The 27,635-nt window shown below is 56.1% G+C and overlaps 3 protein-coding genes across 12 annotated transcripts in view; 2 read left to right on the forward strand and 1 right to left on the reverse strand.

Moving 5' to 3' along the window:
• Nprl3 (NPR3 like, GATOR1 complex subunit) overlaps window positions 1–1,221 on the forward strand; it is a 34,873-nt gene extending 33,652 nt beyond the window's left edge. For all 7 annotated transcript variants that reach the window (XM_076839879.2, XM_076839878.2, XM_076839880.2 and 4 more), the window contains one exon: window positions 443–1,221. In XM_076839879.2, the coding sequence (XP_076695994.1) occupies window positions 443–608 (166 nt within the window). In that variant the 3' untranslated portion in view covers window positions 609–1,221. The remainder of the gene's footprint in view (window positions 1–442) is intronic.
• On the reverse strand, window positions 1,171–9,575 carry Mpg (N-methylpurine DNA glycosylase). Of its 2 annotated transcripts, none has more exons than XM_076839886.2 (4): window positions 9,525–9,575; window positions 7,189–7,419; window positions 4,285–4,489; window positions 1,171–1,609 (listed from the first exon to the last, which is right to left on the reverse strand). In XM_076839886.2, exons 2-4 carry the CDS (start codon window positions 7,405–7,407, stop codon window positions 1,230–1,232), a joined length of 804 nt encoding a protein of 267 aa, XP_076696001.2. In that variant the 5' UTR covers window positions 7,408–7,419; window positions 9,525–9,575; the 3' UTR covers window positions 1,171–1,229. The 2 variants fall into 2 exon arrangements, with proteins under 2 accessions (XP_076696001.2, XP_076696000.2); XM_076839885.2 differs by lacking the exon at window positions 9,525–9,575 and adding an exon at window positions 8,556–8,743.
• Window positions 9,576–14,034: 4,459 nt separating this feature from the next.
• Window positions 14,035–27,511, forward strand: Rhbdf1 (rhomboid 5 homolog 1). 3 transcript variants are annotated; one of them, XM_076840453.1, is made up of 19 exons: window positions 14,035–14,134; window positions 20,844–20,984; window positions 21,054–21,184; window positions 21,397–21,501; window positions 21,864–22,077; window positions 22,478–22,687; window positions 22,763–22,885; window positions 22,957–23,114; window positions 23,598–23,852; window positions 23,954–24,065; window positions 24,189–24,263; window positions 24,350–24,511; window positions 25,316–25,416; window positions 25,554–25,617; window positions 25,955–26,049; window positions 26,214–26,289; window positions 26,359–26,459; window positions 26,563–26,716; window positions 26,869–27,511. In XM_076840453.1, the coding sequence occupies exons 2-19, from the start codon at window positions 20,868–20,870 to the stop codon at window positions 27,286–27,288; spliced, it is 2,673 nt and encodes an 890-aa protein (XP_076696568.1). In that variant the 5' UTR covers window positions 14,035–14,134; window positions 20,844–20,867; the 3' UTR covers window positions 27,289–27,511. The 3 variants fall into 3 exon arrangements, with proteins under 3 accessions (XP_076696568.1, XP_076696570.1, XP_076696569.1); XM_076840454.1 differs by lacking the exon at window positions 14,035–14,134 and adding an exon at window positions 14,360–14,482; XM_076840455.1 differs by lacking the exon at window positions 21,397–21,501.
• The last annotated feature ends 124 nt before the right edge of the window (window positions 27,512–27,635 follow it).

The raw sequence follows: 27,635 nt of genomic DNA on the forward strand, positions 1-27,635 counted from the left end.
AGTATCCCCTGCAAGTTCTTACCTGAGTAGGACTTGGCAGGGATTTGCCCAGGACCCCTGCATCTTATAGGCCTGACAGCCTGTCCCCCAACCCTGACTGGAGGTGTGTGGTTTCCTGGGAGAGGTAAGGCTGCCAGCATTAAGTGTGAACCACACTCTAGACCCTGGAAAGGACCATCTGCAGCCTTGCTTAGGGACTCCCTGCTACAGCAGCATGGGAGAATGGAGCCTCTGGCAGCCTCTTTCCCGCTCTGGGGTGCAGTCTTCAGTGGCTCTAGATGTAGACAGCTGTGCTTCTTGTTAGGACCACTTCATGCCCACTGCTGGTCACCAGGGACTCCAGTGGGCGTTGGGTCCAGGATGCTGAGCTAACCCCCACCGGTGTTTGTCAGAGGCCTTCGGGGTGCAGGCCTTGTCTCGGCTAATGCCACCCCTCCTCCAGGCTCCTTCACTACTTCCGCGGCCACCACCACCTGGAGGAGATCATGTACAATGAGAACACTCGGCGCTCCCAGCTGCTCATGCTCTTTGACAAGTTCCGCAGTGTGCTGGTGGTGACCACCCATGAGGACCCTGTCATTGCCGTCTTCCAGGCTCTGCTCACATGAGCCAGGCAGAGAATGGGGTGTGAGGGTGGGCACTGCATGGATGGCCAGCCCTGGCCTGACTGAAGGCTTGCAGTGCTCTTGTCCTTATCCTTACCACAGGCACCTTGGTTCAGCAGCAGCTGTGAGGCCATCATCCTCTGCTCTTTTAACTCTCACTTGTCCTCGCAACAGCCTTACCATCACCAAAAGCTGAAGGGTGCCTTCTAGACTTGCATCTGGTGAGGACTGTGTCCTTACACATGCACCTAGGCTGTTTTGACCCTCATCCTAGCCCTGGCCATATCTGCGGTGACCTTGCCCCACTTTGTGTGCTATCCTAAGGGATATATTCCTTCCTGCCTTCTGATGGCATCAGCATGTGTGGCCACCTGGCCCAGCCTCACCACAGCACCACATAGGTCATCCTTGTGGTGGGTGGCAGCTCAACTTCCTGCCAGGACCCTGCCCCAGAATGTGCATGTACTGTGTGGCTCTCCTGTTGACCCTAACCCTGGAGGAAGGACTGACTTTAGGCATGTGATGATCAACCAGGGGCTCTGTAAAGACAAAACAGTTCCCTAGAAGCAAAACATTTATTTAGTTTTTAATCAATTAAAAAAAAAGCCTGAGTGGGCTCTTTGCTCAGGTCTGTGTGTTCTTCTGCTCAGCTGCTTTGTCCACTACACTCACCCATGGGCTGCCCTGGAAGTAGAAGCGCAGGGGCTTTTGGGTCCACTCCCCTGCGTTGCCAATGCCCACACGGGCTGCTGCCACCACGGCTGGTCTACTGGGGCCCAGCAGACCATACTCCAGCCACATGGCCTCGTCCTGGGCCAGGTCCCGCTGGTCAAAGCTCTTGTCAATAGCCAGGGCCTGGCACAGCTTAGAGGGACCGTTACAGAGCTCACGGTCCTTGAGGGTCCGACTAAGGGTGCCTTTCCGGAGGTTGTTGCGAAGCTGGCGCATAGTTTCCAGACCCCCAAGGGGCTCAAGTGCTCGCAGTAGGACACAAGCGCCATCCCCTGTTGGACAGATAGACAGTTTGGAAGCAGAGCCTCCCTGGCCCTTGCCTTCCTGCTCCAGTGCACCTCCAGTGTCACAGTGCTGACGTGGTTGCTCACTGCCTTCTGGGACTGCCCCTCCCTGTGTCTAGACTCCTCTGCACACCTGCATCCACAAGGCAGCTGTTCCTTCTGTAGGGACCCCTTGGCTGCCACCACAAAAGCACATGCTTTCCCTTCATATTCTTAACTTTATTTTCTTATGAGGTGCTGAGAACCAAACTCGGTTCCTCACACAGGCTAGGCAAGCCCTCTATTACTGAGCTACAACCACAGCCCCTTTCCCTTCATCTTGTATTTGGTGGCAAGTGTGAGGCCCCAGCAGCTGGTGATCCTGGACTGGCATAACCCTGCTAGGAAGTGGGCAGTCCCAGGACGAGCCCAGATTCCTAGCCAGGCACTATGGCTCCCCATCTGCCTGCCACTCAGCAACCTGTTGGCCAAGTCTGGAAGTTGGCCTGGGCACAGAATGCTAGAACAGCCGTGGCTCATGATTCAGTAGAGGGACTGTCCTCCACCTCTCGGTAAGCATGTCGGGAGATGTCCACAAGAGGTCTTCTCCAGCCCAGCCCTGCCCTGCCCTATCAGTCCAGGCTACTTCAGGGACCCACCAAGAAGGCACAGATATCCAAATTCCTTTAGACCTGAATGTCTGGGAGGGCCTCTGTTATTACTGGTCTTGGACAATGATGACCTGGATCCAGGCCAGGAAAGCTCTGACCCTCCAATAAAGCTGGTCACCTATGCACCCTGGACTCCCAGTCACCTGGGAGTCAGGCTTGGCCCAAGTGTGGCCAAGCTAGTACCCACTTTTGGACCTTGGCCAGGTGGGTCTGCTCCTAGCCTCTGCTCTGTGTCAGCACTCAGGGCCAGTCCAAGTGAATGGAGCCATGCCGTGCAGCAAAGCCTGCAACCAGCAAGTGCTGGGTTCTTGTGAGCCCCATAACCAGCCAGTTTTCAAAGAGATTCAAAACAAAGCCTGGAGCCTCTGAGTCTTATGCTACTTCCAGCTTGCTATTTGCTCACCCTCTGTGCCCACCCTCACTTTTTAATTTTTTTTGGCAGCGCTAGAGATTGAACTCAGAGCTTTGTGCATGCAAGGCAAGCACTCTGAGCTATATTCCCAGCCCTACCCTGAGTCACTTTTGCAGGAAGTAGGCAGACCCCTTGCTGAGCCAGAGCCACCTATAAAGGAAAAGCAGCTCAGCCTCCACTCTGGCACACCTCTTTCCTGGCTCTTGCACAGAATGCACTTGAGTCTCATATAATGACAAACACCTTTACTCTCTTCTTGCCCAGCCTCCACCACCTCACCCCTGCTCTGCTGCACAGGGCTCCAGCCTTGGCAGTCTGGCTATTCTCCTCCTCCTGAACCTGGCCCCTCTGAACTTCCATGTGCTGCCTCCACCTACACAGGTGACAACCATATCCTCAGCTACCACTCTTATCTGGATGATCCTAACCCTGTCTTCACCCATATGGGGGTCCTGCCCCCACAACCTGCACGTTCCTGGGGCATCTTGGTTACATGTTCAGAAAGGAATAGGTCACATCCCTGCCACCATTCCACTGACCATAGCACCAAGCACTTCTAGGCTCAGCCTTTCTCCTGAGGCCAGCCCTCCCCTCCTGAGCTTAGTTATTTCTAACAAGGAGCTCTGCAACCAGCTCTCAGGAGTAATCATGGCTCTCCAGGAAGGGCTCCCACCCTCCTGGACAACTAATCACTGAGAGCTTTCCTCCATGTCTGCTCTGGGCCAGACATGGGGCTGGTCCTGCAGTCCTTATGTCCCCAGTCTCCAAGGCTCTTGCACTCGACATCCTTAGCTGTAGGCTCTGGGCAGCCAAAATCCCCACGTCATTGCACTGTCCAACATACATGGCCTGCAGCATGGCATACTGTGACCCCCTACTGTTTTCCCTAAACAGTCTGGTTGTCTGGTCAGCAGTGGCTTTGACAGGATGGTGCTCTGAGTTCACCAAGGGCAGAGTCTACACCAGAGCCATACTCACAAGTGAGGGCTTCTCTCAGAGCACCAAGCCAGCAACTCCACTGTGACAACTCCACTGTGACAGAGGCTCCTGTGTGGTGAGGGCTGTCCTTGCCTTATAGGGGTTCGGCAGCACTCCTGTTTTCGACAAGTAGATGCCAGTACCATCCCCAACTATAAAATGACCAAAAACGTCTCCAGATATTGCCTAATGTCCCCTAAGGGGCATAATTGCTCCTGGCTGAGAACAACTGATCAGACCCCACAACAGACCACTTGATAGGCTCCTACAATTGCTCAGCTCAGCCCAGATTGATCTCTCCTTTGCTTCCCTACAACTTGCTCTTTCCACATCTACCCCAGTGCTCTTTGCCATCAGCTTCAAGCTCTGGGATCAGTGGTAACCTCATGGAATCTGTCTGCTCTGCATTCAGGTATGTCCCATAGCCTCTATCCCACAGGGGCCCAATCCCATTAGCCAACCATGCCCTATCAATGCAGCCAGAGCTCCCGAAACCTGGACTTGGCCCTGGCAGTGGCACTACCTTCCTAAAATGCCTGCCAACCCAGTCCTCCTGGGAGTCCCCCAACTACTAGCTAAGGGGGCTGTGCCAGTCCTGCTCCCTCATTGCCAACATTACTAACCTTGGCTGGAGACATTCATGCAGAAGTACATCCCATAGATAATGTACACATACAGGGTCCCGGGTTTCATGAACATGCCGCGGTTGCGGGTGGTCTGCCGGCCACCCCTTGAGTGGGCAGCTTCATCCTCTGGTCCCAAGTATGCTTCAGTCTCCACAATGCGGCCACGGAGCTCTGTACCGTCAGCAAGTCGCCGGACAAGGACCTGTGTGTGGGTAGTCTGCTCAGGGCCAGAAGGGATATGGGTACATCCACCCTAACAGTCTCCAGCCTGTGCAACCTCTCACTAGCTCAGAATGTGCCAGACTCAGCCAGGCCCCCTCACCTGGCACCTGTACCGGGTCTCCTAATTAGATCCCAAAAGCCACCATTGAGGCCACAAGCCCTATTAGATGACCACCATGTAGGCTGACCTTCAAGTCCTCCCTACTTCCTCTCCCATTTCCCTTCAGAGGATTATATCGGCACGAGACTGGCCAGTGTGGAAGGCACAGGTTCCCAAGGGTATCCATACATGGCCTCCTGGGGTATTCCAGAGCCTGTGGAGTGACCTTCCAAAGCAATCACAAAAGACCCTCACACTCAGCTCCCACCAACCAGCTCTAAAGCTTTCCTGAATAGCAGGACCAGCTGCCTGCAGTTCCCTAGCCTGGACCACTGTCTTGGGAATGGTCAGCAGTTCTGCCCCTGTGCTTGAAGACCCAGACCTAGGCCTGACTCAACCAGGGTTCACAGCAGAACTGCAGGGACTAGCCACATCTACAGCAACTGCCTCATCCTTAGGTCAGAGGGACCAGTTGGAAGGCCAGCCACCTTGAACTCAGGTTAGGGTCAGCTGTGGTGCCTGAGGGCCAGTATCACAGGACAGGATGGATTGATGACTGTCCTGGGTCATCAAATGAAATGCCCACAGGCATCCAAAGCACTGGGGACAGGAGTGAGTACCTTGGGTTTGGCCTGATCATCTCCAGAGGAGAGCTTTCCAGGACTCTGAGGAGGCCTGCCCCCATGCCTCCTGGCACCCTGGGGCCCAGCTACCCTTCTGCAGGGAGCACACCTTAGTTCTCTGGTACATGTTCCTGGGGGGAGGCAGCACCCTTCTCAGCTCAGAGGGTGACTTATTTCATTAGCTTTTGTTTCAGTGCTGGAGACTGAGCCAGGGCCTTGAGCACTCTTAAGCACTCTACCCTGAGCTACATCTCCAGCCCTGAAATGAACCTTTTGATAAAAGTGTGACCCTGCTGAGGGGTCTGCAAGGGCACCCACTGGGTTATTGAAAAGGCTGTCCTCCCCAACCAAAGGGACAGAGGGTGAGCACCCTCTTCTCTGCTAGACATCATCCTGTCCACCAACAGACTCCAGTAGGTATGATATAGGCCTAAAAGGAAACGACATGCCAAGGACACTGGCTAGAGGTGGATGCACTCTGATGCTTGACCATCAATCCTGGGTGCACCTGCCCCTCATATTGTTTGTCATGTCATAAATGTTCAATATTTAAGTTACTTTCAGAAAGATCCTCTGGCCCTTGCAGCTGAAAGCATCTTCATGGGAACAGAATCTCATCCCTTCTCCACTAAGCTAGGTTTTTGGTTTTTTTTTAGCACCCAGGTTTTGTTTGTTTTTGTTTTGTTTTGGGGTACCATGGATTGAACCCTGGGGTACTTAACCACTATGCCACATCCCCAGCCCTTTATTTTTTGAGACAGGATCTTGCTAAGTTACTTAGGGCCTTGGTAAATTGCTGAGGCTGGCCTCAATCTTGTGATCCTCCTGCCTCAGCACAAGGATGGTCCATGAGTCTGGGATCACAGATGTGCACCACCACACCTGAGTTAGCACCAGACTCTTGGTACGTGTTCCTGGGGGAGGCAGCAACCTTCTCAGCTCAGAGGGTGACTTATTTCATTAGCTTTTGTTTCAGTGCTGGAGACTGAGCCAGGGCCTTGAGCACTCTGGTTTTTCTTTTCTTTTTTTTTACAAGAATTTTTTTTTAAATCTTTATTTATTGTATTTATTTTTATGTGGTGCTGAGGATCAAACCCAGTGCCTCACATGTGTGAGGCAAGAACTCTACTGCTGAGCTAACCCCAGCCCCAACACACTGGTTTTTCTATTAGTCACAGAAACTGGCTCTCTTGGCCATTTCAACCTAAAAGTAGGCTTGTTAAAGGACAAAGGGTAGGCCGAGAAATCTCTGGGAGAGTCAGTAAGCCAATTCTGGGACTTTGATACCCAGGAACAATACCCAGATGGTACTCAAGACAGACCTAGCCAAGACTCCATGGCTATGCATGTGTGGTGACAGGGTGCATGGCAGGCCACCCCAGGATGGTCCCTGCTCTCACTCCAATATGTCTACCAGAGCCCAGATCCTGAATCTACATTGAGCCATAGGGGCCACTGGGCTGCCAGAGTTGCCACTGTGAGCCATGTGGTAGGAAGGTAGCTGTCCCAAGGCAATTTTGATGCTGGCAATCTGACAGTGGCTGCACAGTTCCCGTGTGTATAAACTATCAGAAATGTCATCCTGATGAGTGTTGATTGTCAGGAGACAAGGCAGGCAAAGGTGGCCAGCCCCTCAAAGATAGAGGGCCAACAGTGTTATAGTACCTCCAAGTGACCTACCCTGAAGGGGTCCCAAGTAGACAGGGACTAAGCGTCCATGTCCCAGGTGGGAAAGCTGGCAGTGAACTGCTACTCTCCTTGCAAGTAAAGGAAGACTGATGGTGACAGCCCTCCTTCTCCCAGTGACCCCAGACAAGGCTCTTCAGGGACCAGGATGGGAAAGCAGTTAACTGCGCCAGCACAAGGATGGTCCATGAGGGCCAGGTCAAGCTGTGAACAGTGGTGAGGGCCTCATGATGGCAACCTCAGCAGAGACGATATCACTGTTGATATTACCTGTCCCAGAAAGGCGCGGGCCAGGGGGATGGCTGGCTGGTCAAAAAAATCTGTTCCTAGCCGGGCAGGGTGGCCCTTTGGGCTGGAGAAATAGATGCTGCGCTGGGGGCCCAGGGAAGAGGCTGGTCTCAAGTGGGGCTCCTTTGGGGAAGGCGACTGGGCTGTGTCCAGTGGGCTCTGCTGCAACTCTTTCTCTGCCATTCGCTTTTTTTGCCCCATCCTTCGGGAAAACTGCAACGGGAAAACAAAAGTATCTGAGTAGGAGGCAACAGAAAACTATGTGGTGAAACAGGCCCTGGGAGTTCAAGGGCTCTGTCTGCCTCAGTTTTTTCATCTGCAAACTGTGGTACCGACCTTATGGGTTGCTCTGAGGCACAAACAATGCCAAGGCTGACATATTCAACCTCAAGTGATGACAGGCTGCTGGGTGGGAGGTGGACACTGCCCTTTGGGCCCTTCACACATGGGAGATGCACAGCCTGGTGACAAGGGCTGCAGGCCTGGGAGGGGATGTCTGAGGCTGCAGAGAAGGAGCTAGGACCCTCTTGATCCCATTTATCATGTTGACCCCAGGGAACCTTCTGAATTTGCTTCTGGAACCCTGCTCTTTGTACCCAACCCTAGCCAGGAATTTACAGTGTATATATGCATGTGCAGGAATTTATGCATGCAATCTCAGCTATTAGGGAGGTATGGCAGGAAGACTCCAATTTGTGGTTCAGCCTGTGCAACTGAGACTTTGTCTCAAAATAAAAAGGGCTGGAGATGTAGCTCATGGGTAGAGCACCCTCGGTACCAAAAAACAAAACCAAAAAACCAGCCCAGACTCAGACAGAGCTTCTTTCCCCACGGGCTGCTGATGGAGGCAAGACTCCCACTGTCCCAGACTTGTCTGGCCCAGGAGGCCCGAAACACACAGCTGGGTGAAAATGGGGCTGATAATCTGCCCAACCCCACCTCAAATGCTCAGCGCATGACCCCAGCCAGTCCCTAACTGCACTCTGCGTTACTGCTCAGGGTGTCAAAATAAGGAGCAAGTGGGGCGAGAGGTCCCTTCCGCCATCACATGGCCGGGAAACCTTTAGACGCATCCTCAGCGGGTCTGGGGCCTCGGGAAGCTGGAGAGGAAGACAGCAAGTGAGCGCGGGGCCTGGACGCGCCTTCCTGGGCCGCTGGTCTCCGGCGGTACCCTTGGCGCCCTGCCCCGCGAGACATCCATTATTTTTAACATCAGTGCTGACGTCCACGTCGGGCCGAGGCCGCCAGTCAGCCGTGAATGGACGCTGACGTGACGGTCTCTGCAGCCCGGCCCACTGTGCCAGCTCGCCGTGGGCTCAGCCTCGGCTTCGCTGCGGTCCTGCTCTCACCCGCTTTGGCCCATGGCCGGACCCGCGGCATCCGGTCACTTGGGGGCTCAAGGGCGGCGGCATCGTTCGGGAAATGGAGGCTTCATCAGGGCCCGCGGGCGCGGCCGCACTCTCAGGAGTTCCCATGGGGTTCGGCCTCGCCGCCGCCGTGAGCCAACATCCCTGGGACCCGCAGCGCGCCCGCCTCCCGCCGCCCGGAAGCGCCAGCGGCTGGGCGGGGCCGCGCCTGCGCCGTAGGCAGCCGGCGGGGGCGGCCGCGCTTGGGGAGGAGCAGATCCCGGCCCAGTGAAGACTTCTTCCCGCAGTCCCCGGAGGCGGCTGGGACCTCCCTGCATCTCGGCTGCCCCTGGTCGCCGAACTCCAAAGAGCCCGCCCCTACCAATAGTTATTACGCCGGGCAGCTGGACTGGGCCCTTGAGGACCGGGCGGAGCCCCTGCTTTGGGGCTAGGTCGGCACTATGGAGAGCGCGCCGGGAGGCGACGGCCCAGTTTTCGACCCGGACTTACCTATCCCTACCTCGGGGCATTTGAGTGTAGTGGGCAGGAAATGGACGTCTGGGCCGGGGTCGTTACAGCCGGTCAGAGGAAGAAAAGGGGGAGCAGCGGGAACTTTGTCTCTGCAGCGGAGCCCTCACCCCTCCTAGCGCCCAGGCATGTGGACAGTAGCTCGCCCACGTCCTGGGCGGGCCGGTTGGAGGGTGGCCAGCCTCCTCAAGGGGCTGAGGCAAGGGCCACGGCTGTGAAGACCCGTGAACACCCGCCCTTCTGGGCGGCAGCTGCCCTATACACTTTTCCCCTCCGCATAACCCAGTGCCTGCTGCCCACTCTGCCCCTGTAGGGATCCTCTGGGTCTGCTGGGCCCTTATGCAGACAATATCACCACCAACACCACCCCGCCCGACAACCCACCTCTGTCCTGTTAAAATCCTTGAGGGGCCTGTTCTGAGCTCTGATTTCTGTGACTCTGACCTTGGTACCATAGAGGCCTCAGAGCAATTGTGTGCAGTATGAAAGGTACTGGATAGGATAAAGGGATAGACCAAAAAAGGCACTTGGTATCCAGCTGCTTCTCTGTAGACCAGCTCAAGGGCTGAACTCTGACCCAGGCTGAGGCTCAGCCATCCCATCCCACCCCCAAGGGCCCCAACCGAGACTTCCTGTGGAAGGAGGGGCAGCCTCAGCCTGCTGCCTGCTGGAAGCCACCCAGCTGTTTGTGGCACTACTAGCTGCTTCCGGGGGTGGGGGTGGGGGCAATGTGTTATAAATCCCTGCTATTGAGGCAAGCCTGGATGTGACTCCCACCCCCTTTCCTCCTTGTCCCCTGCAGCCATTCCGCCCAAAGACTCCCCCTTCCTGTGAAAACAACCCCCACAGCCCTTTCCCTTTCAATGTATGAGGGAAACTGAGGCCCCAGCTGGACCCCTCTCTCCCTGATGAAAGCATGGGGATGTGGGTGTTGTAGAAATCATGGGCATTCTGGAGGATTCTCCTTTCATCCAGGATGAAAGAGAGGCTCATTCCATTTGGTGGGTAGCCTGGACTCTGCCCCAGAAGGAGGTGGGGCCTGCACCAGCATCCCACTTCTCCAGATGTTCTGGCCTGGGGGGGGGGGTATGCAGTCTCTCCCTCCCTGCCCCCTACTTCCTGGTTGTGGTGTAAGGCTCCCTCTGAAGGCTGGAAGTGGTGGGCTGGGCTTTCCCACTGTGGTTTGCAGGGCTGGCTGGCAAACTGGCCAGGAGGGAGGGGAGGTGGAACCAAGAGAGAGAAAGGAGCTTGGGGCCTCCTGTCCCCACAGTGCCCTGCTGCTTTGTTGGGAAGGCAAGGATATCAGTGAGGATGCATAGGTGTTGATGCTCTGAAAAGGTTAAGGCTGGGGTCAGTGTTGGCATGAGCTGGTTGCTCTGCCCCCTTGCCCCTCCCCCCAAAGATTGTGGAAGGGTTGGAGCTGCCTCCAGCTGTGGGGGATGTGGCTGTCGGATCCTGTTGGCACTAAAGGCTGTAGAGAAGAGGGTTCCAGCCTCACAGTCCCAGGAGTCCAGGACACTGGCTTAGTCTTCTGTAACTGAGACTAGCCAGTGAGTTCCTTTTCAGCACAGTGGCTGCCACCTTGACTGCCTTAAGTGGCCTTATGTCTGGTAGGCTTGGGGATGGGGGCAGTTCCTTGGGTAGAGAGGGCAGCCACTGGGCAGGTCAAATGGGTTTTGTGTGGGCTGCATCCTCCCTGCCTAAGAAGGGAGTACTGCCAATGATACAAAGCCCTGAGCCCTGAGCTTATAGGACCCCCTTGCCAAGCCCAGGGTCAAGGGGAAGGGGCAGCTGCCTCATAAATAGCTTATGACTTCAGGCCTCCTGCTAGCCTGGCCCACTTCTGCCTCCTCCTCAAATAGCCAGGCCCTGGTCCTAAGCCCATTCCTGCATCTCTGCTTCCCAGGGAGGGGCAGTTTCTTTTGATCTATTCAAGGGCCCTCCAATGCCCAAGGGCTGGCCCCCTGGGGCGATTACTTGTGGCCTGGAGGCTGAACTGAGGATTCCTGTGTGGCTGCCAGGACTACTCTTACTGGTCAGTGTCTCCACCCCCTCATATCATGGAGTGAGCTCCATAAGACCTGGGTAGACAACAAGGCTGGTTCATCACCAGAAGGCTGTCCCACAGCCTTGGGTATGTTAGGCAATTGCAGCTGATTTCCATTTCTCCAGGGTGGATCAAGGGGAAAGAGAGGGGCCAAGGACTGGGATTCCATTTAAGGAGCCTCTCCACCAGAGTATAGGTCAGTAGAGCAGACATGAGGCAGAGCATATGTGTGTTCAGACACATGTCTAGGTGGCTTGAACATATACGTGTCCATGTTTCTTTGCTCATGCTGTCCTTCAGGTGCCCTCACTCAGGATGCCAAGGTTGGTCAGTCAGCCAGGGGATTCCTGGACATGGATGCTGAAATAGGGATATGCCTGCGGGGCCTGCTCCTGATATGGAGTGAGTAGAGAACTGGTTTGCAAGAGCGGCTGCTGCAGCTGGAGTTGGAAAGATGAGGGGTGTTGGTATACACCTGTAATCCCAGTGGCTCTGGAAGCTGAAGGAGGACCATAAGTTCAAGGCCAGGCTAGGCAACTTATTGAGAGACCACCCTGTCTCAAAACAAAAAGTACTGAGGATGTAGCTCAATGGTAAAGATCCACTGGAGCTTGGGAACAGACATCTCCTGGGAATGAACACAAAGGAAAGCTCTTTACCTGTTGCTGGATGTACATTGCCTTTTGGTGCTCTCTTCTATTAAAGTGACTCTGGCTAGGGGTGTGTCTCAGTTGTGACTGGTGTTCCTGGCAGCTAGGGAGTCTTTGGGTCTCCAAGATGGGTCTGGATGGTGCCTACAGTGCCCACTACAGGAGGGGACCCACAGACACCAGATGCTCAGCTGTGGCATGTGTTGGATGCAAGCCCAGTCCCTGGCTTTCCAGAGAGATATCATTGCTGGCCCAGCCAGCCCAGTCTGGGCATCCAGGCTTTGCAGGACCTGCTTATCCCTGGCAGGGGTGAAGAATGCTAGGAATGGAGACTGTCCTGTCTCTGAGCCTGGCATAGGAGGAAGAGTGGCACGCGCAGGCACTGCTTATCCGTGATGCACCAGCAGTCTCTCCCCAGTGAAGGAGCTTCCTCCATCTCCCACCCCCCAAACTTCCACTGTCTCCCTCTGTGCAAGAATTGTTTGACACCACCTGTGTTTGTAGAGGGCTCACTAAGTGGATATCACTATGCCCTTTGATGAATGGGAATACAGACAGGATTCTGCCCCTGGTTCTGGCTCTGGGGTCCACCAGTAAGTGCACCAGCACCTTTAGTCCAAGTGGTCAAGTGTGTGTGTGTGTTGTGTGTGTGTGTGTGTGTGTGTGTGTGTGTGTGTTTTCGTGCTGGGGATAGAACCCAGGGCCTTGTGCATGCAAGGCAAGCACTGTACCAAAAGAGCTATATCCTCAGCCCTCAAGTGGTCAACTTTACTCTGGAAACTGAAGGAGGATCACAAGTTCAAGACCAATCCATGCAGCTGGGCACTGGATGCAGCTTGCTGACTTTTGGTGGCAGCAACTCAGTTCCCAGAGGCCTGATACCACCTGGTCCCCAAGGATGTGGCTGGGGGAGCAATAGCCTTGTGACCATCACAGGGTCTGAAGACACATTTGTGGGAAGAAGGGAGACCTCCAAACCACTACCCATGGAAGCTTGGACCAAACCCCTGGAACACGCTTCCCATTCCTGCTGTTGGCACAAGCTGTCTGCAGTGTCAGGAGAGAGCTTGCTGGGAAACCCCCACCAGCAGCCTCCAAGGAAAGTAGATAGGCCATTTTGTGTCTCACAGTGCAGGCACGATCTCAGTGGTGATGGTTGCAGCCCAGGCTCAGCACCTGCTGGGGTAACAGGATTTGGATCCCAGGGCCAAGGGAAGGTTTAACTGCTCTACCTGGATGTGTGATGGACTGCATGTGCATCAGTGTGTAAACATGTTAACATGAGCATGTACAAGTACAAATGTGTGAGTGGTATAAGTATGTACTCATGAAAATGTGTGTCTGAGTTGGTGTATGCCCCTGAGTCTGTGTGCGTAAACAGTGTGTGTGAACATGTGTGTCTGTAAGCAAATGAATGCAAAGAACACTCTTGTATGACTTGCAGTGATTAGAGGAAGCCTGCCTGTCTTCCTCCCATACTGGAGATTTAACCCAGGGGTACTCTACCACTGAGCTACATTCCCAGTCCTCTTATTTTTTTTTCTTTTTTTAAAAATTTAGTTGTAGATGGACACAAGACCTTTATTTTATTTATTTATGTGCTGCTGAGGATCGAACCCAGTGCCCCACACATGCAAGGCAAGCGCTCTATACCACTGAGCCACAGCCCTAGCCCCCTCTTAATTTTTTGAGACAGGGTATCTGTAAATTGCCAAAGCTGGTTTGGAACTTACCATCCTCCTGCCTCAGTGGCCTGAGTAGTTGGGATTATGGGCGTGTGCCACCACGCTGGGCCAGGAATGTTTTTTCATAGTGAATGTGTGCAAGGGGAGTGAATGCTCACGTGGGACTCTGACCTTGGGATAAGTGGCTTGTCAGTGCCGCCTTAGAGGGAGTTTGCAGTTCGTTTTCAAGAGATCCTAGGACCCTTTCCATCCCCCACGCGCCCTGCACGGGTGGAGGCAGAACAAACTCAGGATTCAATGGAATCTGGGAGAGGTCGCGGAGCCCAGGACTGATGCTGACCACCGGATCCTTCAGACTCTTCCACACTGGCGGAGGCGATGCCAAACCCAGGCCACAGGTGTCTCGGCAAGCGGACTCTGTGGAGAGCGCAGCCCTGTGGCCTTCCCGGAGGAGGCGTATCCGGCGGGCCGCGGGCGGCGCGCATTCCTGAGCCCTGAGTCAGCGCGGCCGCCCCTCCGGCCCGGCCCGCCCCCGGCGCGCACGCCCCTCGCTCCATGGCATTCCCGGGCGGGCGGCCGGAGCGGCGCGCGGGCGGGCGCAGCGGGGACTCGGCGCGGGCGCCCTCCCGGCGCCTCCGGACGCCCTCGGAGGACCCCGGCCCAGCGGCGGCGGTGAGTGGCAGGCGGCGGGGCCCGAGCCGGGCCTGGACTTTTTCGGACGCGTGCCCGCCTGGGCCGCCGACTTTCTCCGCGGAGTTTTCCGAGTGCCGGCGCAGGCGGCCCGGCGCACCGCAAAAATGGCCCGTGGCTGAAATGACTCGGCCCCAGCCCCGCCGTACCAAGGGTTCGGACCGGGGACTCAGTTCCTGGGCCTCCGCCTGCGCCTCCCTTCCTCGCCACCTCCGGCGGGTGGTGTCCGAAACTCCAGCTCAGAGGGCGGGACGTCTCGGGATCGTCCCTGTCCCGGCGCGCTCCCGGGGCAAGGAGTAACAGCAGCAGCTGTGGACTGCGGCGCCCGGGGTAGGGCCCGACCCCTCGGCTACTTCCCAGCGCCGTCTCCCGGTCTGTAAACACGGGAGCTCCAGGGCCGGCGGGGAGCTACTTCCAAAGACAGCTCCCCACCCCCCTCGTGGTGGCCAGGAGGGGCGGGCTGGGGCTGAGCCGAGACCGCTGCCGAGTTCCTGGAAGTTGGCCTTCTCCCGTCCGGGTGATAGCCGGACGGGTGCTCTGGGCGCTGCGCTTGGGCCTGGCTATGCCCCGCTGGGGGCATGTTTGTGGGTTTGGGTGGAGAATGGGCAGGGGATTCCCCACCCAGATCTGTCCTGGGCCCGAAAGGTCCTGACCGGCGTTCCTTAGTGTGTAGCTTGGGTTGTGTGTCTGCCTGGGTGGGCGGGGCCTGGGCTTGGAAGACCTAACTCGGTGCAGGGAAAGCCCCCCCCCCCACTTCCTGTTGGAGCCGGGAGATTCAAGGATGAAACTGGCTTTTCAGGTTTAGCCCAGTTAAAAGCCTGGGCTGTCCCTGGCCGGGATCTCCCCACCCGCGTGGAGCCAGCCCTAGCCCCCTGCCCCTACCGGGAGGTGGGAGAAGACTAGGTTTCAGGGGTCCTTGAAATTGAGCCCCTTGCCATCAGGGTAATTCTGAGCATGGGGCAAGGGCAAGGGAATCTGTGGTCCTAGATTGAAGGCAATGGCCCTTGGGCTCCAGGCTGGCCATACACGCTCCCATTGCACTGGCCCACTGAGGCCAACATCGGGGAACAGCCAGTCCTCACTCTAGGGAGCTGACCTTTTCCAGGACCTCTTAGCCACCAGGATCCGCAGGTCTTCCTACCCTCTGTGGACTACCAGGGATCTCCCTCAGCATCCTTCTGACTCCAGCTGCTGCTCAGGCACTTCCAGTGTGTGTGGGGCCTCAGCGCATCCCTGTTCTCCCCAGTGTCTGACAGGATAGACTTTGTGCCCTAGGATCCCATTTCTTGGTTCCTGGATTGGCTGTTTAGTGGTGGCTCTCTCCTCCCTCCACCCAGGTGCCTCTGGGTGGTAGGAGGTTGCATACAGGCCCAATAGCCCTCAAAATCTCAGGGCTGAAGACCACAGCTGGTCTGTAGCTGGGCAAGCAGATAGGGACCCCCACCCTAGCTCCTGGGTAGACCTGGCCAAGGTGCTGGACTCCCTTTGGGTGCTCTGTGACCTTAGGCAGTGACTGGTCCTTCTGAGGCTCAGTTTCCTTTTCTGTAAGATGGACGTGCTGTGACAGGTTGGTGGGGTCAGCTAAGATCATGCTTGAGGCAGGTATGCCAGGCTCCTGTTTCCTCCAGGAGCACTCCAGGCTTAGCCTGCATCCAGTGGGTCCAGCAGGGGTTTGCTGAGCCTGAGGGCTCCTGGGCATGAGGGAACACATGTGTAGGGTCAGTTAGGGGCACTTCTGGGAAACTCTGACTGGTGACCGGCTGCTCATCTGCCTTCCAGCAAGGCGTGTTGGACCCCTTCCCCACCAGCCAGGAGTGTGTGCTATGCTTTCACTTAACTCCTGGGATCTGGCCAAATCCTGTATTGGGGACTAGATGTGTCCAGTTTAGGGGGCAGTTCACACTTGGAATCTGGTACAACCAAGTCCTTGTCCCCACTTTCGATTGGTTGGTGTGGACGGGTACCCTAACCTTCAGGTGCGTCTGTCCTGTCAGCTCCAGTGGGTCAGGGACTGTGACCCCTGGGCTACATATGCTGGGTTAGTTGTGGTACAGTGCCCTTCCCTGGGTGGCCTCTTCTTCTGTGTGCCACCAGGCTGCCCCTACAGTTGGCTTATAGAAGGAAGTCCCTTATTCTGTTACTGTCTGTCTGGCTGCTTCTCTGGGGTGATGGTGGCTGATAGGTGATGTGGGGAGGCAGGGAGCTGGTGTGTCTTCCTAGGGACAGGAAAAGGGTATGGTGAAGGCTGCTTGCTCCATCTCAGGCCTGCCCTGCTCCAAATGGAAACTTGTTTCTTGCACAGAAAAGGGAGGGATCACTGGAAGGATGAAGAGCACTTTGTGGTTTGCAAAGAGCCTAGCAAGTGTTCTCCACATGGTGCCATTTACAGAGGAGGCAGAGAAGCCAGGTGACTTTCCCTTTGCTACACAGTGACAATGGAGGAGGAGTGGGATCTAGGCTGCAGATAGCTGGAGACCCTTCTCTCAAAGGGGGATCAGGGGCCTCAGTTTAGGGGTCAGAGAGAGATGGAGGGGGATCTTGGAGGAGCCAACTTCTTTTGGGTCCAGGCTTAGGTGAGCTAAGGACATGACTGGTTGGGTGTCTAGGTGGGGCCTATTGTTGTAGCTGACCTTGGTAGTGGGCCATCTCTTAGCTGGCTGTGCTTTCTGCTTCCTGTTGCCCTGTGAGTGTCCAGGGCAGGCCTGTGTGCAGAGAAGGCTGCTGCTTACACCTTAGGCTAGAGCTTCATGATGGCTCTGGCAAACCTGCCCCAGTGTCCTTGTGCCTCGGCCATACCTTGCTAAATGTAGCACCTCTGAAGGGTCTGGTCCTCTAGTGGCTTCCTCCATTGCACATGCTCTGGGCCTCTCAAACTGCCAGCTGCCTGGTTGTCCTGTTCCACCTCAAAGCCCTCAGCACCAGCCTTTCTGCTGCTGGTCTCGCTATAAACTGTGTGCTGGTACTGCCATGGCCATATTCTCAGATGGCAAAATGGATTTGTTCAAGACTTTTGGTGATGGAGACAAAGTATGGGTCAGCAGCTTGGCTCCAGCCCTTTTACTTCCTTCCTGCCTCCTGTCTCTTCTTTTTTTGGTATCAGAGATTAAATCCAGGGGCACTTAACCACTGAGCCACATCCCCAGCCCTTTTTATATTTTATTTTGAGATAGGATCTCTTTAAGTTGCTTAGGACCTTAGGAGCTCGCTGAGTTGCTGAAGCTGGCTTTGAACTCTCAATCTTCTGCCTCAGCCTCCCAAGTTGCTGGGATTATAGGCCTGTGCCCGTGTGCCACTGTACCTGGCACCTGACTCTTGCACCCCAGTCAGCAGGACTCTGATGTCCCCTGCCTATCTCCTCTGCCCTGGCAGCTGCAGCCACACTTCATCCCTCCACACCAGTCTCTGTGGAACCTGACCTTCCTCGTCTCTCAGGCTCATCTCTAGTCTTAAGCTGCTTGGTGTGCCCAAGGGGCACCCACCCCACCCTTCCTAGCTCTCTTTCACCACTGGTGCTGCTCCCCGGCACTTTCCATTTCATCCCCCACGTGCATGTGTCCAGTCCTGATGTTGCTGAATGATTCATGCTGTGACCTCTGGAAGTTATGCCCTCCTGGCTGGGGTTCCCCCCTGCACTGAGGGGCCAGCCAAGCAGAGTCCCCTGAGGCTGTCTGAAAACAAGAGCCCACTGTGTGCCTGGAGGAGGCCTGGATAGTGGGTCACTGTGGGAGGGCAGTGTGTTGCTCCTTGGCCAGTCTGGTCTGGGCCTGTTTCTCCCCCAAGCCTTGTAAATCCCACACACTTGAGGCCAAGATGGGGTACCCAGCATTTGGTGGGGCAGGGTGGGTGTCCTCTCCCTGCCTGCTGGACCACATGCATTCTCCTTCACCTTCCTGCCTCCCCTCAGCACAGGATATTCAGATAGGGGCTGGAGCCTCCATTGTGAGCTGAGGTCTTTGGTGCTTCCTGGGGCCAAATGTGAGCCCATCTGGAGCAAGGGCTGGTGGGTCCAGTTGCCTGTGCGTGGTCCCAGTTCTTCTCCCCTCACAGCTTGTGCCCTTCTCACTCATAATTGCTCCCAACAGTCAGTTCCTCCTCCCAGGGCTGCTGAGGGTCATCTCCTTCAGGAATCCCCTGCTCTTTGGGTCTCAGTGACTGGCCCCTTCATGCTAGCCTTGCTCTGCAGTTGTCAATGTGTATACCCTGTGGTTGCTCTAGAACCAGTCAGTCCCAGGCAGTGACAGGATAGAGGACTGCACTCATGTGCATGAGCTCTGGGAGAACCAGGCCAGGGAGCTCCTGTTGGGGGATGGCAGTCTGACTGAGGATGCAGGTCCTGGAATGTGTGCATGCCTGAGATAGGAGGCACTGAGTTCAAGGACAGACTTTGCTGGGGATTGTGCCTGTGGATCATCTAGTGGCAAAGGGGGCCTGCACTACTGAGTAGGTGCCAGCTGGATGCCACCTGGAGGTGCTGGGCAAACCTGGGCAGATTCTTGGAGAGACCAGTCCCTGGTGCTCACCCATGGATTCCCAGCAGCAGCAGTAGCTCTGTTTGTACTCTTGGCCCTGCTCCTCTCTGGACCCTATAACAGTCTCACCAGCAGCATCAGTGTTCCAAGTAAGAAGATTGAAGGCATGTTGCTTTGTGTGGCAGGGCTGGAGTGGTCCCTTGGGTGAACTAAGCAGGAATGCCAAAGGTGTCTCCGTCCTATTGGTGTCTGGCTCCTTACCTCCTAGGCCCCATGGGCATGGCATAGCACAACCTTGGGAGCAGGCTGACAGACTGGGAGGGTGCTGAGGCCCCTCTGTAGGCTCAGGAGCCCCTCCCTGTGCTCTGCTTGCTTTCCCAGCACATCAGAAAGTGTCTCAGATTCTGTGAGTAGTGTGCCCAAAACTCAGAGGTGGCCCCTAAGTCACTCCTTAGCCAGCAGGTGATCCTACTAGGCTGTCTATGAAAGATGGCTGTGGGATGAAGAGGAAGGTATCCACCCCCGGGATGCTGACCTGGCACCAGTTGATGCCTGGCACCCAGATCTGGGCTGGACATGTGGTACAGGTCGGATGCTGAGGGCTGGCTTGCTTTAGCTCCTAGAAGGACCTTGCCACACCCATTTCTTGGTCAGAATGGCCTGTGTTACACATGGCCTCCATCCACCAACAGGGGTTCAGCATGGGCAGGCCCAGGGATGCAGAGACAAATGTTGCCTGGCTTGAGGTGCTTAGGTCAGACAGGGAGGGACCCCTGGGTAGATGTTAGGGGGGCCCCCCTACCTTTGCCCCCCCAGCCACCACCTGGGCCCAGCAGTGCATGATCACTTGGAGAAGGGGTTGGAATGTGAGGGATGGAACCAGGAGGACTCCCTTCTGCTATCTGTTCTGTTCCTGGTCTGTGTAGGGCCAGCAGGAGCTGCAGCTGGCACCCTAGGCCTTTTTTTTTTACTGGGCAGTATAGGGCCCACCAGGGCCATATGCAGTGTCATATGGTGGACATGGCCCTGTGGAAGCCCTGGATCTCCTTCAAACAGTTGAGAGGGAGACTCCCAAGTGGAATCCATTCCTGGAGGCAGCAGTGGGCGGTTCACACACCCAGCCACTTGCAGCTTGTTGAGGTTTGCACACTTTGAAGAGGCTAAGGAACTTAGGATTAATAAAGGAGGTATTAATAATGGAGGGCCTGTTTTCCAGACCCTCCTGGGTGCAGATCTGCAGCAACTGTCCTTTGTACAAATGATGTGGGTAATAGAGTCCCAAGGAGGCCAGGACTTGCCTATAGTTGAACCCTGGTCTCTATGCTCTGGGTCTTCCCCTGTGTTGGTGGGTTGGGGGCCTCAGATACTCAGGGTTGTCAGGCATGCAGTCCCCCAAGTCCCTGCTCTGGCTGCCTCACTGTTGTTTTGGGGCACAAGGCGCCACCTGGTGGTCATCACGGTTAATGCGTGAATATGGTTTGTACAAAACACCCAGTGCCCCACCTGCTGCTCTGCCACCTGGGAAACCATGACTTTCTCTGAATGTGGAGATGCCTCTGTGCAATGGATGGGATTCACCCTCTGTTCTGTGTGTAGTGTGCCTCTGACTCTGTAGTGGAAGCCATAGTTGTTAAAAGAAGGCAAGGGGTAGATAAGACAGGCTAGGGGCACACTGACCCCCTTTCAAGCCTTAGCTCCAGGTCACAGGGAGCCTGGTTGTCCCTGCTGTGCTCAGTCCTCATCCCCTTCAAGCTCTGGGCCACAGGGAGCCAGGTTGTCCCTGCCAGGCTCAGTCCTCATCCCCTTCAAGGTCTGAGCCACAGGGAACCTCACTGTCCCTTCCAAGCAGCTGTCATTGCTGTTTTCTGCCCATCACACATAGCATCCCTTTGGCACTTACTTCTTTAGGGTGATAATTTTCAGAGTGTAAACTCTGAGAGGGCAGGTCTTATCTTGTGTCTCCCCCAGCATGTGCCGAGCACCTCCAAGTGCCTTGCTCATTGGAGGTGCTGAAAGTGCTGCCTGTGGACCTGGTTGTCCGAGGACTGTAAGGGGAACCAGGAAGGTGTGGACATACCAGTGCTGAGCACTAGCTGGGCTCCAGCCGTGAAGCTGTGAGCACCACCATTTGGCATATCGCTGCTTCTGTCTTCTCTGGGTCTGGGCCCAGTGGATCTTCAGGGACTTGCCAGCCTCACTACTGAGCACCTTCCCCTTTCCAGGCCTGCCACACTCCACCTGGAACCATGAGTGAGGGCCGCAGGGACAGCACAAGCAGTCTGCAGCGCAAGAAGCCACCCTGGCTGAAGCTGGACATCCCGGCTGTGATGCCGCCACCAGCAGAGGAGCCCAGCTTCCTGCAGGTAGGTGCTGAGTATCCGGGGTTGTGGCTATGCCCCATCCAGACTCCTCACTGTGACCCTGTTGCTCAGCCCCTGAGGTCCCAGACTTTCCTGCGGAGTGTGAGTATGCCAGCTGAGACGGCCCATGTCCCTTCGCCCCACCATGAGCCCCGGCGGCCTGTGCTCCAGCGCCAGACATCTATCACACAGACCATCCGCAGGTACTGCCCTGGCCACTCCCCAGAGGGAGGCACACAGGGTCCCCTTTGGGTATTGAGGCTGGGAAGGAGCAAGGGTCTGTCTTGTCTCAGCTTTCTCTTCTGCTGTGGTCCTCCTGTCCTGGGGACTGAACTGCTGTCACCCCACTACCCTTCTCTGCTGCCCAGAACTCACTTTCTCTGTCTCCGCACCCTAATGCTCTGGTCCCTCACAGCCGACAGGTGCGCTTTGGGCGAGTCCATACTCTGCCCCTCTCAGGTCCCCGGGCTGCCTGCAGGCCGCCCCCACAGCGCCAGTCCCTCTCTTGGTCCCTGCTCAGGTACTTCAGTCAGGTCATGGGTGTGTTGCTGTTTTCTGGTGTGTGCATGTTATCTGTGGCTTCTAAAGAGCTGCCAGTGTTGGCATTTCCTGGCCCTTGAGGGCAGTGCCAGCTATGTGTTGTTTGCATGTTCGAGGGCTGTGGACAACCTGCTGGGGTCTCCCATGCTGCTGCCTAGGGCCAGCCTCCTTCTCTAGACTCGGGATGGAACCCACTTGTCCTCCTAATTAGACTATTTCCATCCAGCCCCCGGAGGGCCTGAAGGCTGGGGCAGAGCTTGCTGTCCAGGAGGATGGCCTCTGAGGCTCCTTGCCTAGGAGGGGGAGATGTAGCTGCCCCTTGCTGAGTCCCTTCCATGCTAGGGGGACAGCTGACTGGTTTGGAGTGAGCAAGGACAGTGACAGCACCCAGAAGTGGCAGCGCAAAAGCATCCGTCACTGCAGCCAGCGCTATGGGAAGCTGAAACCCCAGGTCATTCGGGAGCTGGATCTGCCTAGCCAGGACAATGTGTCGCTGACCAGCACGGAGACGCCACCCCCACTGTATGTGGGGCCATGCCAGCTGGGCATGCAGAAGGTACGCCTATGGCTATTGTCCCCTGTCCCCTCATTCTGATTCCCTGGTGGGGGCCGGGGCACAGTCTACCTGAGCTCATGGTTGGGAGAACAGTCAGGTGATCCCATGGAAGCAGGTAAGATGCTCTGGGAAGGGCCACCTGGGTGAGGTGAAGGGCCCTGGCATTGTACCAGGGGCAACCTCTGGATAGGTAAGCATACCAGGGGGACCAGCAGTGCAAGGGGAGAGGAGGAGGCCCCACTAGGTGGCTGTCGGGATGATACCCATACAGCTGCCCTGGGCCTGCAGGAGTGAAAGCAGTAGCAGTGGCGCCCTCTCTGTGGAGCTTGCGTGGCTCTGGTGTGTTGAGAGCTCCTGGCACCAACCTAGCCTGACTCCACTGTGTCTTTGCCTCTGCCAGATCATAGACCCTCTGGCCCGCGGCCGGGCCTTCCGCATGGCAGATGACACTGCTGATGGCCTGAGCGCCCCGCACACTCCGGTCACACCAGGTGCTGCCTCCCTCTGCTCCTTCTCCAGCTCCCGCTCAGGTTTTAACCGGCTTCCTCGGCGGCGCAAGCGTGAATCTGTGGCCAAGATGAGCTTCAGGGCGGCTGCAGCACTGGTGAAGGTAGGCATAGGGCCATGGGTGGAGGTGGGATAGCTGAGTGGCCATTAGGTCCCAAGGTCACCTCCTTGCCCTCAGGGCCGCTCTGCTAAGGATGGCACCTTACGCCGGGCACACCGACGAAGCTTCACTCCTGCCAGTTTCCTGGAGGAGGACACAGCAGATTTCCCTGAAGAGTTAGATACATCCTTCTTTGCTCGGGTAAGAAAAGTGCAGGGCCTCACCCATGGCCTCTGTCTCTGTATACAACCTGACCTCGTGTATTTGCTCAGGAAGGTGTCCTCCATGAGGAGCTGTCCACATACCCGGATGAGGTGTTTGAGTCCCCATCGGAGGCAGCACTCAAAGACTGGGAGAAAGCCCCAGAGCAGGCCGACCTCACGGGTGGGGCCCTGGACCGCAGTGAGCTTGAGCGCAGCCACTTGATGCTGTGAGTGCAGCTGGTGGGTGGGGTACATGGTGGGGGGGACCTCTGATTGTCAGGAGCAGCTGGACCCTAGGGCATGGTGCACCAGCATTCACTGCCTAGAGTGAGTTGCTTAGTTCAGTGGGAACCTAGCTTGGCAACTATGGTGGGGGTCCTAGGGCTAGACATGTCCCCAGTATTTTCTGCCCACTTGGGGAGTCCCAAGACCCGGTGGCTGGGTGACTCCAGCATGGAGGAGTGTGACCTTTTGCTAAGGTACAAAACCTTTGCTGAATCTGGGGTCCCTTCCTGCCATCCTGGGAGGGGCCTGAGGTTGCTCCTTTACTGGTAAGAAAGAGGCTAAAACTGGGACTTGACACCCACCCCCTTCATCAAAGCCAAGGCCTGTGCAGGGCGGGATAAAGACTGACTAGCTCTGGTTGCGTTAGGAGGGATGGCAGCAGGTGGTGGTCTAGCCCAGGAGGTGAATGAGCTGGCTCCCTGCAGGCCCCTGGAGCGAGGCTGGCGGAAGCAGAAGGAGGGTGGCACAGCTCCGCAGCCCAAGGTACGGCTTCGACAGGAGGTGGTGAGCGCTGTGGGGCCCAGGAGGGGCCAGCGCATTGCAGTGCCAGTGCGCAAGCTCTTTGCCAGGGAGAAGCGGCCATATGGGCTGGGCATGGTGGGCCGGCTTACTAACCGCACCTACCGCAAGCGAATTGACAGCTATGTGAAGCGCCAGATCGAGGACATGGACGACCACAGGTAGGTAGGGGGATTGCAGCCCTGTGAGCAAGTCTTGGGGTTAGGATGCAGATTCCTGGGCTCTGCCTTGGGGATGCGCCCACTCATGCTCCGCCCTGCAGGCCCTTCTTCACCTACTGGCTTACCTTCGTGCACTCGCTGGTCACCATTCTAGCAGTGTGTATCTATGGCATCGCGCCCGTGGGCTTCTCACAGCATGAGACAGTAGACTCGGTGAGCCCCTGGCACTCTCCCGGGACCCAGATGGTTGGGGGCTAGGGTCTGGACCCCCTGTGCTCCTCTCCAGGAAGAAAGAGCCCTATGGACTTGGTCTAATCCCACTTCCTGACTTTCCAGGTGCTGCGGAACCGTGGTGTCTACGAAAATGTCAAGTATGTGCAGCAAGAAAACTTCTGGATCGGTCCCAGCTCGGTGAGGACGTGGCTGGGGGCAAAGCCTGGAGTTCCTGAGGTGGGCAGGAGGCCTGGGGCTGCAACTGCACATCTCCCTTACTGTAGGAGGCCCTTATTCACCTGGGTGCCAAGTTCTCGCCCTGCATGCGCCAGGACCCACAGGTGCACAGCTTCATCAGTGCTGCTCGTGAGCGTGAGAAGCACTCGGCCTGTTGCGTGCGAAATGACCGATCTGGCTGTGTGCAGACCTCAGAGGAGGAGTGCTCGGTGCGTCCCGCACAGCTCCTTGTGTATGCTGTGTCCGCAGTTACCTTTAGACTCAGGCCCCACTGAGTTCCCTTTGACCTCTGCTCTTGGCATGTAGCATTGCCCATAGCATTGCCCACACGAGGCCCTTCCTGCCACTCTGATGTCTGTTCACCTTGCACTCCTCCATCCCTGGTTCCTCAACCAGGAGGTTCATTTGATTTTTGACTCGACCTTGGTTTGGGTGTACTCTTTCAGCACCTGTCTAGTGTGTGTGCAGGTATCTTAAAGTTGACCTTAATGGCAGTGCTGTAATTTTCACCACCAAGTGATATTGTTTTTTTAAAAAAAGGCATTCATTTTTTTTTTCCCCCGCATCTTTTGTGGCCATACCATAGTTTATACCAGTCCCCTGATTAAGGATGCAGAGGCTGTTTTTGAAAAGCTAATAAGAGCAAGGTGCTGTAGTGTATGCCTGTAATCCCAGCTAGGCAGAAAATGGATACAGGAGGATGGCAAGTTCAGGGCTAGCTTGGGCCATTTAGTGAGACCCCGCTCAAAATAACAAGAAGGGCTGAGGATGTGGCTCAGTGGTAAAGCACCTCTGTATTCGATCCCCATTACCTCACAAACAAACAAATATATAAAAAGCTACTGGCAATTATGCTCCTAGTTCCAGAATCTCTCGATGACTGAATCAGGCATCTGAATGATTAGGGATGGAGTGGTGGGGACTTTGCCTGTGACTCTGGCTTTGAGCCCTCACTGCTGACTAAACTTGGCAAGGAATGGGCTCTGACCAGGGCTGACCCTCTGTTCTTACAGTCCACCCTAGCAGTGTGGGTGAAGTGGCCTGTCCATCCCAGCGCCCCAGACCTTGCCGGGCACAAGAGGCAGTTTGGCTCTGTCTGCCACCAGGATCCCAGGTCAGTCTTCCTGGCTGCCCCCTCTTCTGCCCTTGCTTTTCCCAGAAGGGTGAAGGTGTCCCCTTGTTGACTCAAATGGGAGGGTGCCAATGCCAGGGGCTCAAAGCAGGCTCTGACCACATACTGGGCTCATGCAGGGTGTGTGATGAGCCCTCCTCTGAGGACCCCCATGAGTGGCCAGAAGACATCACTAAGTGGCCGGTAAGCTGGGTGGGGAATTGCTGGGAAGTCAGCTTGTCACACCCATCAGTGATGCCAGAGGCCTCTCTGGGTGGGACCGTCCCATTTTCAGACACCATGCCCCTGGCGTTTGCCCAATCTGTCCATCACCTAAGGCTGCCTCTCTGAGCATCTAGGCAGAGCAAGAGGGCTGGATAGACCTGGAAGGCCTGATGACATTCCAGTTTGACAGATGGCCCTGCTGAGGCTCAGATGTGAGGATCTGTTTGAAGTCAAGGGAGTCCCGTCTTCTACCTTGTGAGGTGTAGGGCAAGAGTTGGGGTGGGGCTGACTTGGCTCTCCCCTGTTTGTGACCCAGATTTGCACTAAAAACAGTGCCGGGAACCACACCAACCACCCTCACATGGACTGTGTCATAACAGGCCGACCCTGCTGCGTTGGCACCAAGGGCAGGTGAGCATGCAGTTGCCACAAGTTTGGGCCCAGGGCTGTGCCTTCTCCCCCACCAAGTTCCAAAACTCAAGGCTCCAACAAGGAGAAAAGGCCAATGGGAGGGTGGTGGTGCCTCTGTCCCTGGACCTAGCAGTCTCCTCCAAATCTGGGCCCTGACCTTCCAGGTGCGAGATCACCTCCCGGGAGTATTGTGACTTCATGAGGGGTTATTTCCACGAGGAGGCCACACTCTGCTCTCAGGTAGGCCTCAGGCATGTCCCTCCCCTACTCCCTAGCCACTGCTGAGTGCTGACTGGCCACTCTGCACAGGTGCACTGCATGGACGATGTGTGTGGCCTTCTGCCTTTCCTCAACCCTGAGGTGCCTGACCAGTTCTACCGCCTGTGGCTGTCCCTGTTCCTGCACGCTGGGCAAGTGAATCTGTGGGCTGGGTGGGAAGTCTCAGGGACTTCAGAATGGCTGGCTGAAGGTGGCAAGAAGCCACCTTCTCTGAGTGTTCCCTACTACCCACAGGATCTTGCACTGCCTAGTGTCTATCTGCTTCCAGATGACTGTACTGCGAGACCTGGAGAAGCTGGCCGGCTGGCACCGCATAGCCATCATCTACCTGCTGAGTGGCGTCACTGGCAACCTGGCCAGTGCCATCTTCCTGCCATACAGGGCAGAGGTAAAGCTGCCTTCCAGGGTAGGGACCCTCCCTGTGTGCCTGTGGGTTCGCCCTGTGTTGAGCACTGGATGTGTCCTGCCTTTGGGAGTGGTGCAGGAAGATGAGGCTGAGCTGCTTATTCCTGCAGCTTACAGCCACCCCACTACCCACAGGTAGGCCCCGCCGGCTCTCAGTTTGGCATCCTGGCCTGCCTCTTTGTGGAGCTCTTCCAGAGCTGGCAGATCCTGGCACGGCCCTGGCGTGCCTTCTTCAAGCTGCTGGCTGTGGTGCTCTTCCTCTTTGCCTTTGGGCTGCTGCCCTGGATCGACAATTTCGCCCACATCTCAGGCTTCATCAGCGGCCTCTTCCTCTCCTTTGCCTTCCTGCCCTACATAAGCTTCGGCAAGTTTGACCTGTACCGCAAGCGCTGCCAGATCATCATCTTCCAGGTGGTCTTCCTAGGCCTGCTGGCCGGCCTGGTGATCCTCTTCTACTTCTATCCTGTCCGCTGTGAGTGGTGCGAGTTCCTCACCTGTATACCCTTCACTGACAAGTTCTGCGAGAAGTATGAACTGGATGCTCAGCTCCACTGAGCCAGCTGTGGGTGCTGATGGCCACAACCACCCTGAGACTCGGGGGCCTATGTACTCTGCCTGCTCTTCAGGGACTTGCCTTCCCTGACAGACCTCCTGTGCCTTGCTCACTCCTGTTGACTTTATCTTGTTGGGCATTTATCACACTCTCCCACGATAACCTTCTAACTAGACCCTTGACGACCACCTCATGTGGCCAATAAATGGACCGGGAGCGTTTTAGCTGCCACTAAGTTGACCAGGGCTGTGTCCTTCTTCTTGGCTTCTGGCTAAGTGCTGTGGAGTAAGACCCTGCAGGTCCCTGGCCTCTGACAGCACAGTTCTGCCACACAGGGAACTAAGTTTTG

This window comes from Callospermophilus lateralis, chromosome 19 (assembly GCF_048772815.1).
Source record: "Callospermophilus lateralis isolate mCalLat2 chromosome 19, mCalLat2.hap1, whole genome shotgun sequence".
Classification (NCBI taxonomy): domain Eukaryota; kingdom Metazoa; phylum Chordata; class Mammalia; order Rodentia; family Sciuridae; genus Callospermophilus; species Callospermophilus lateralis.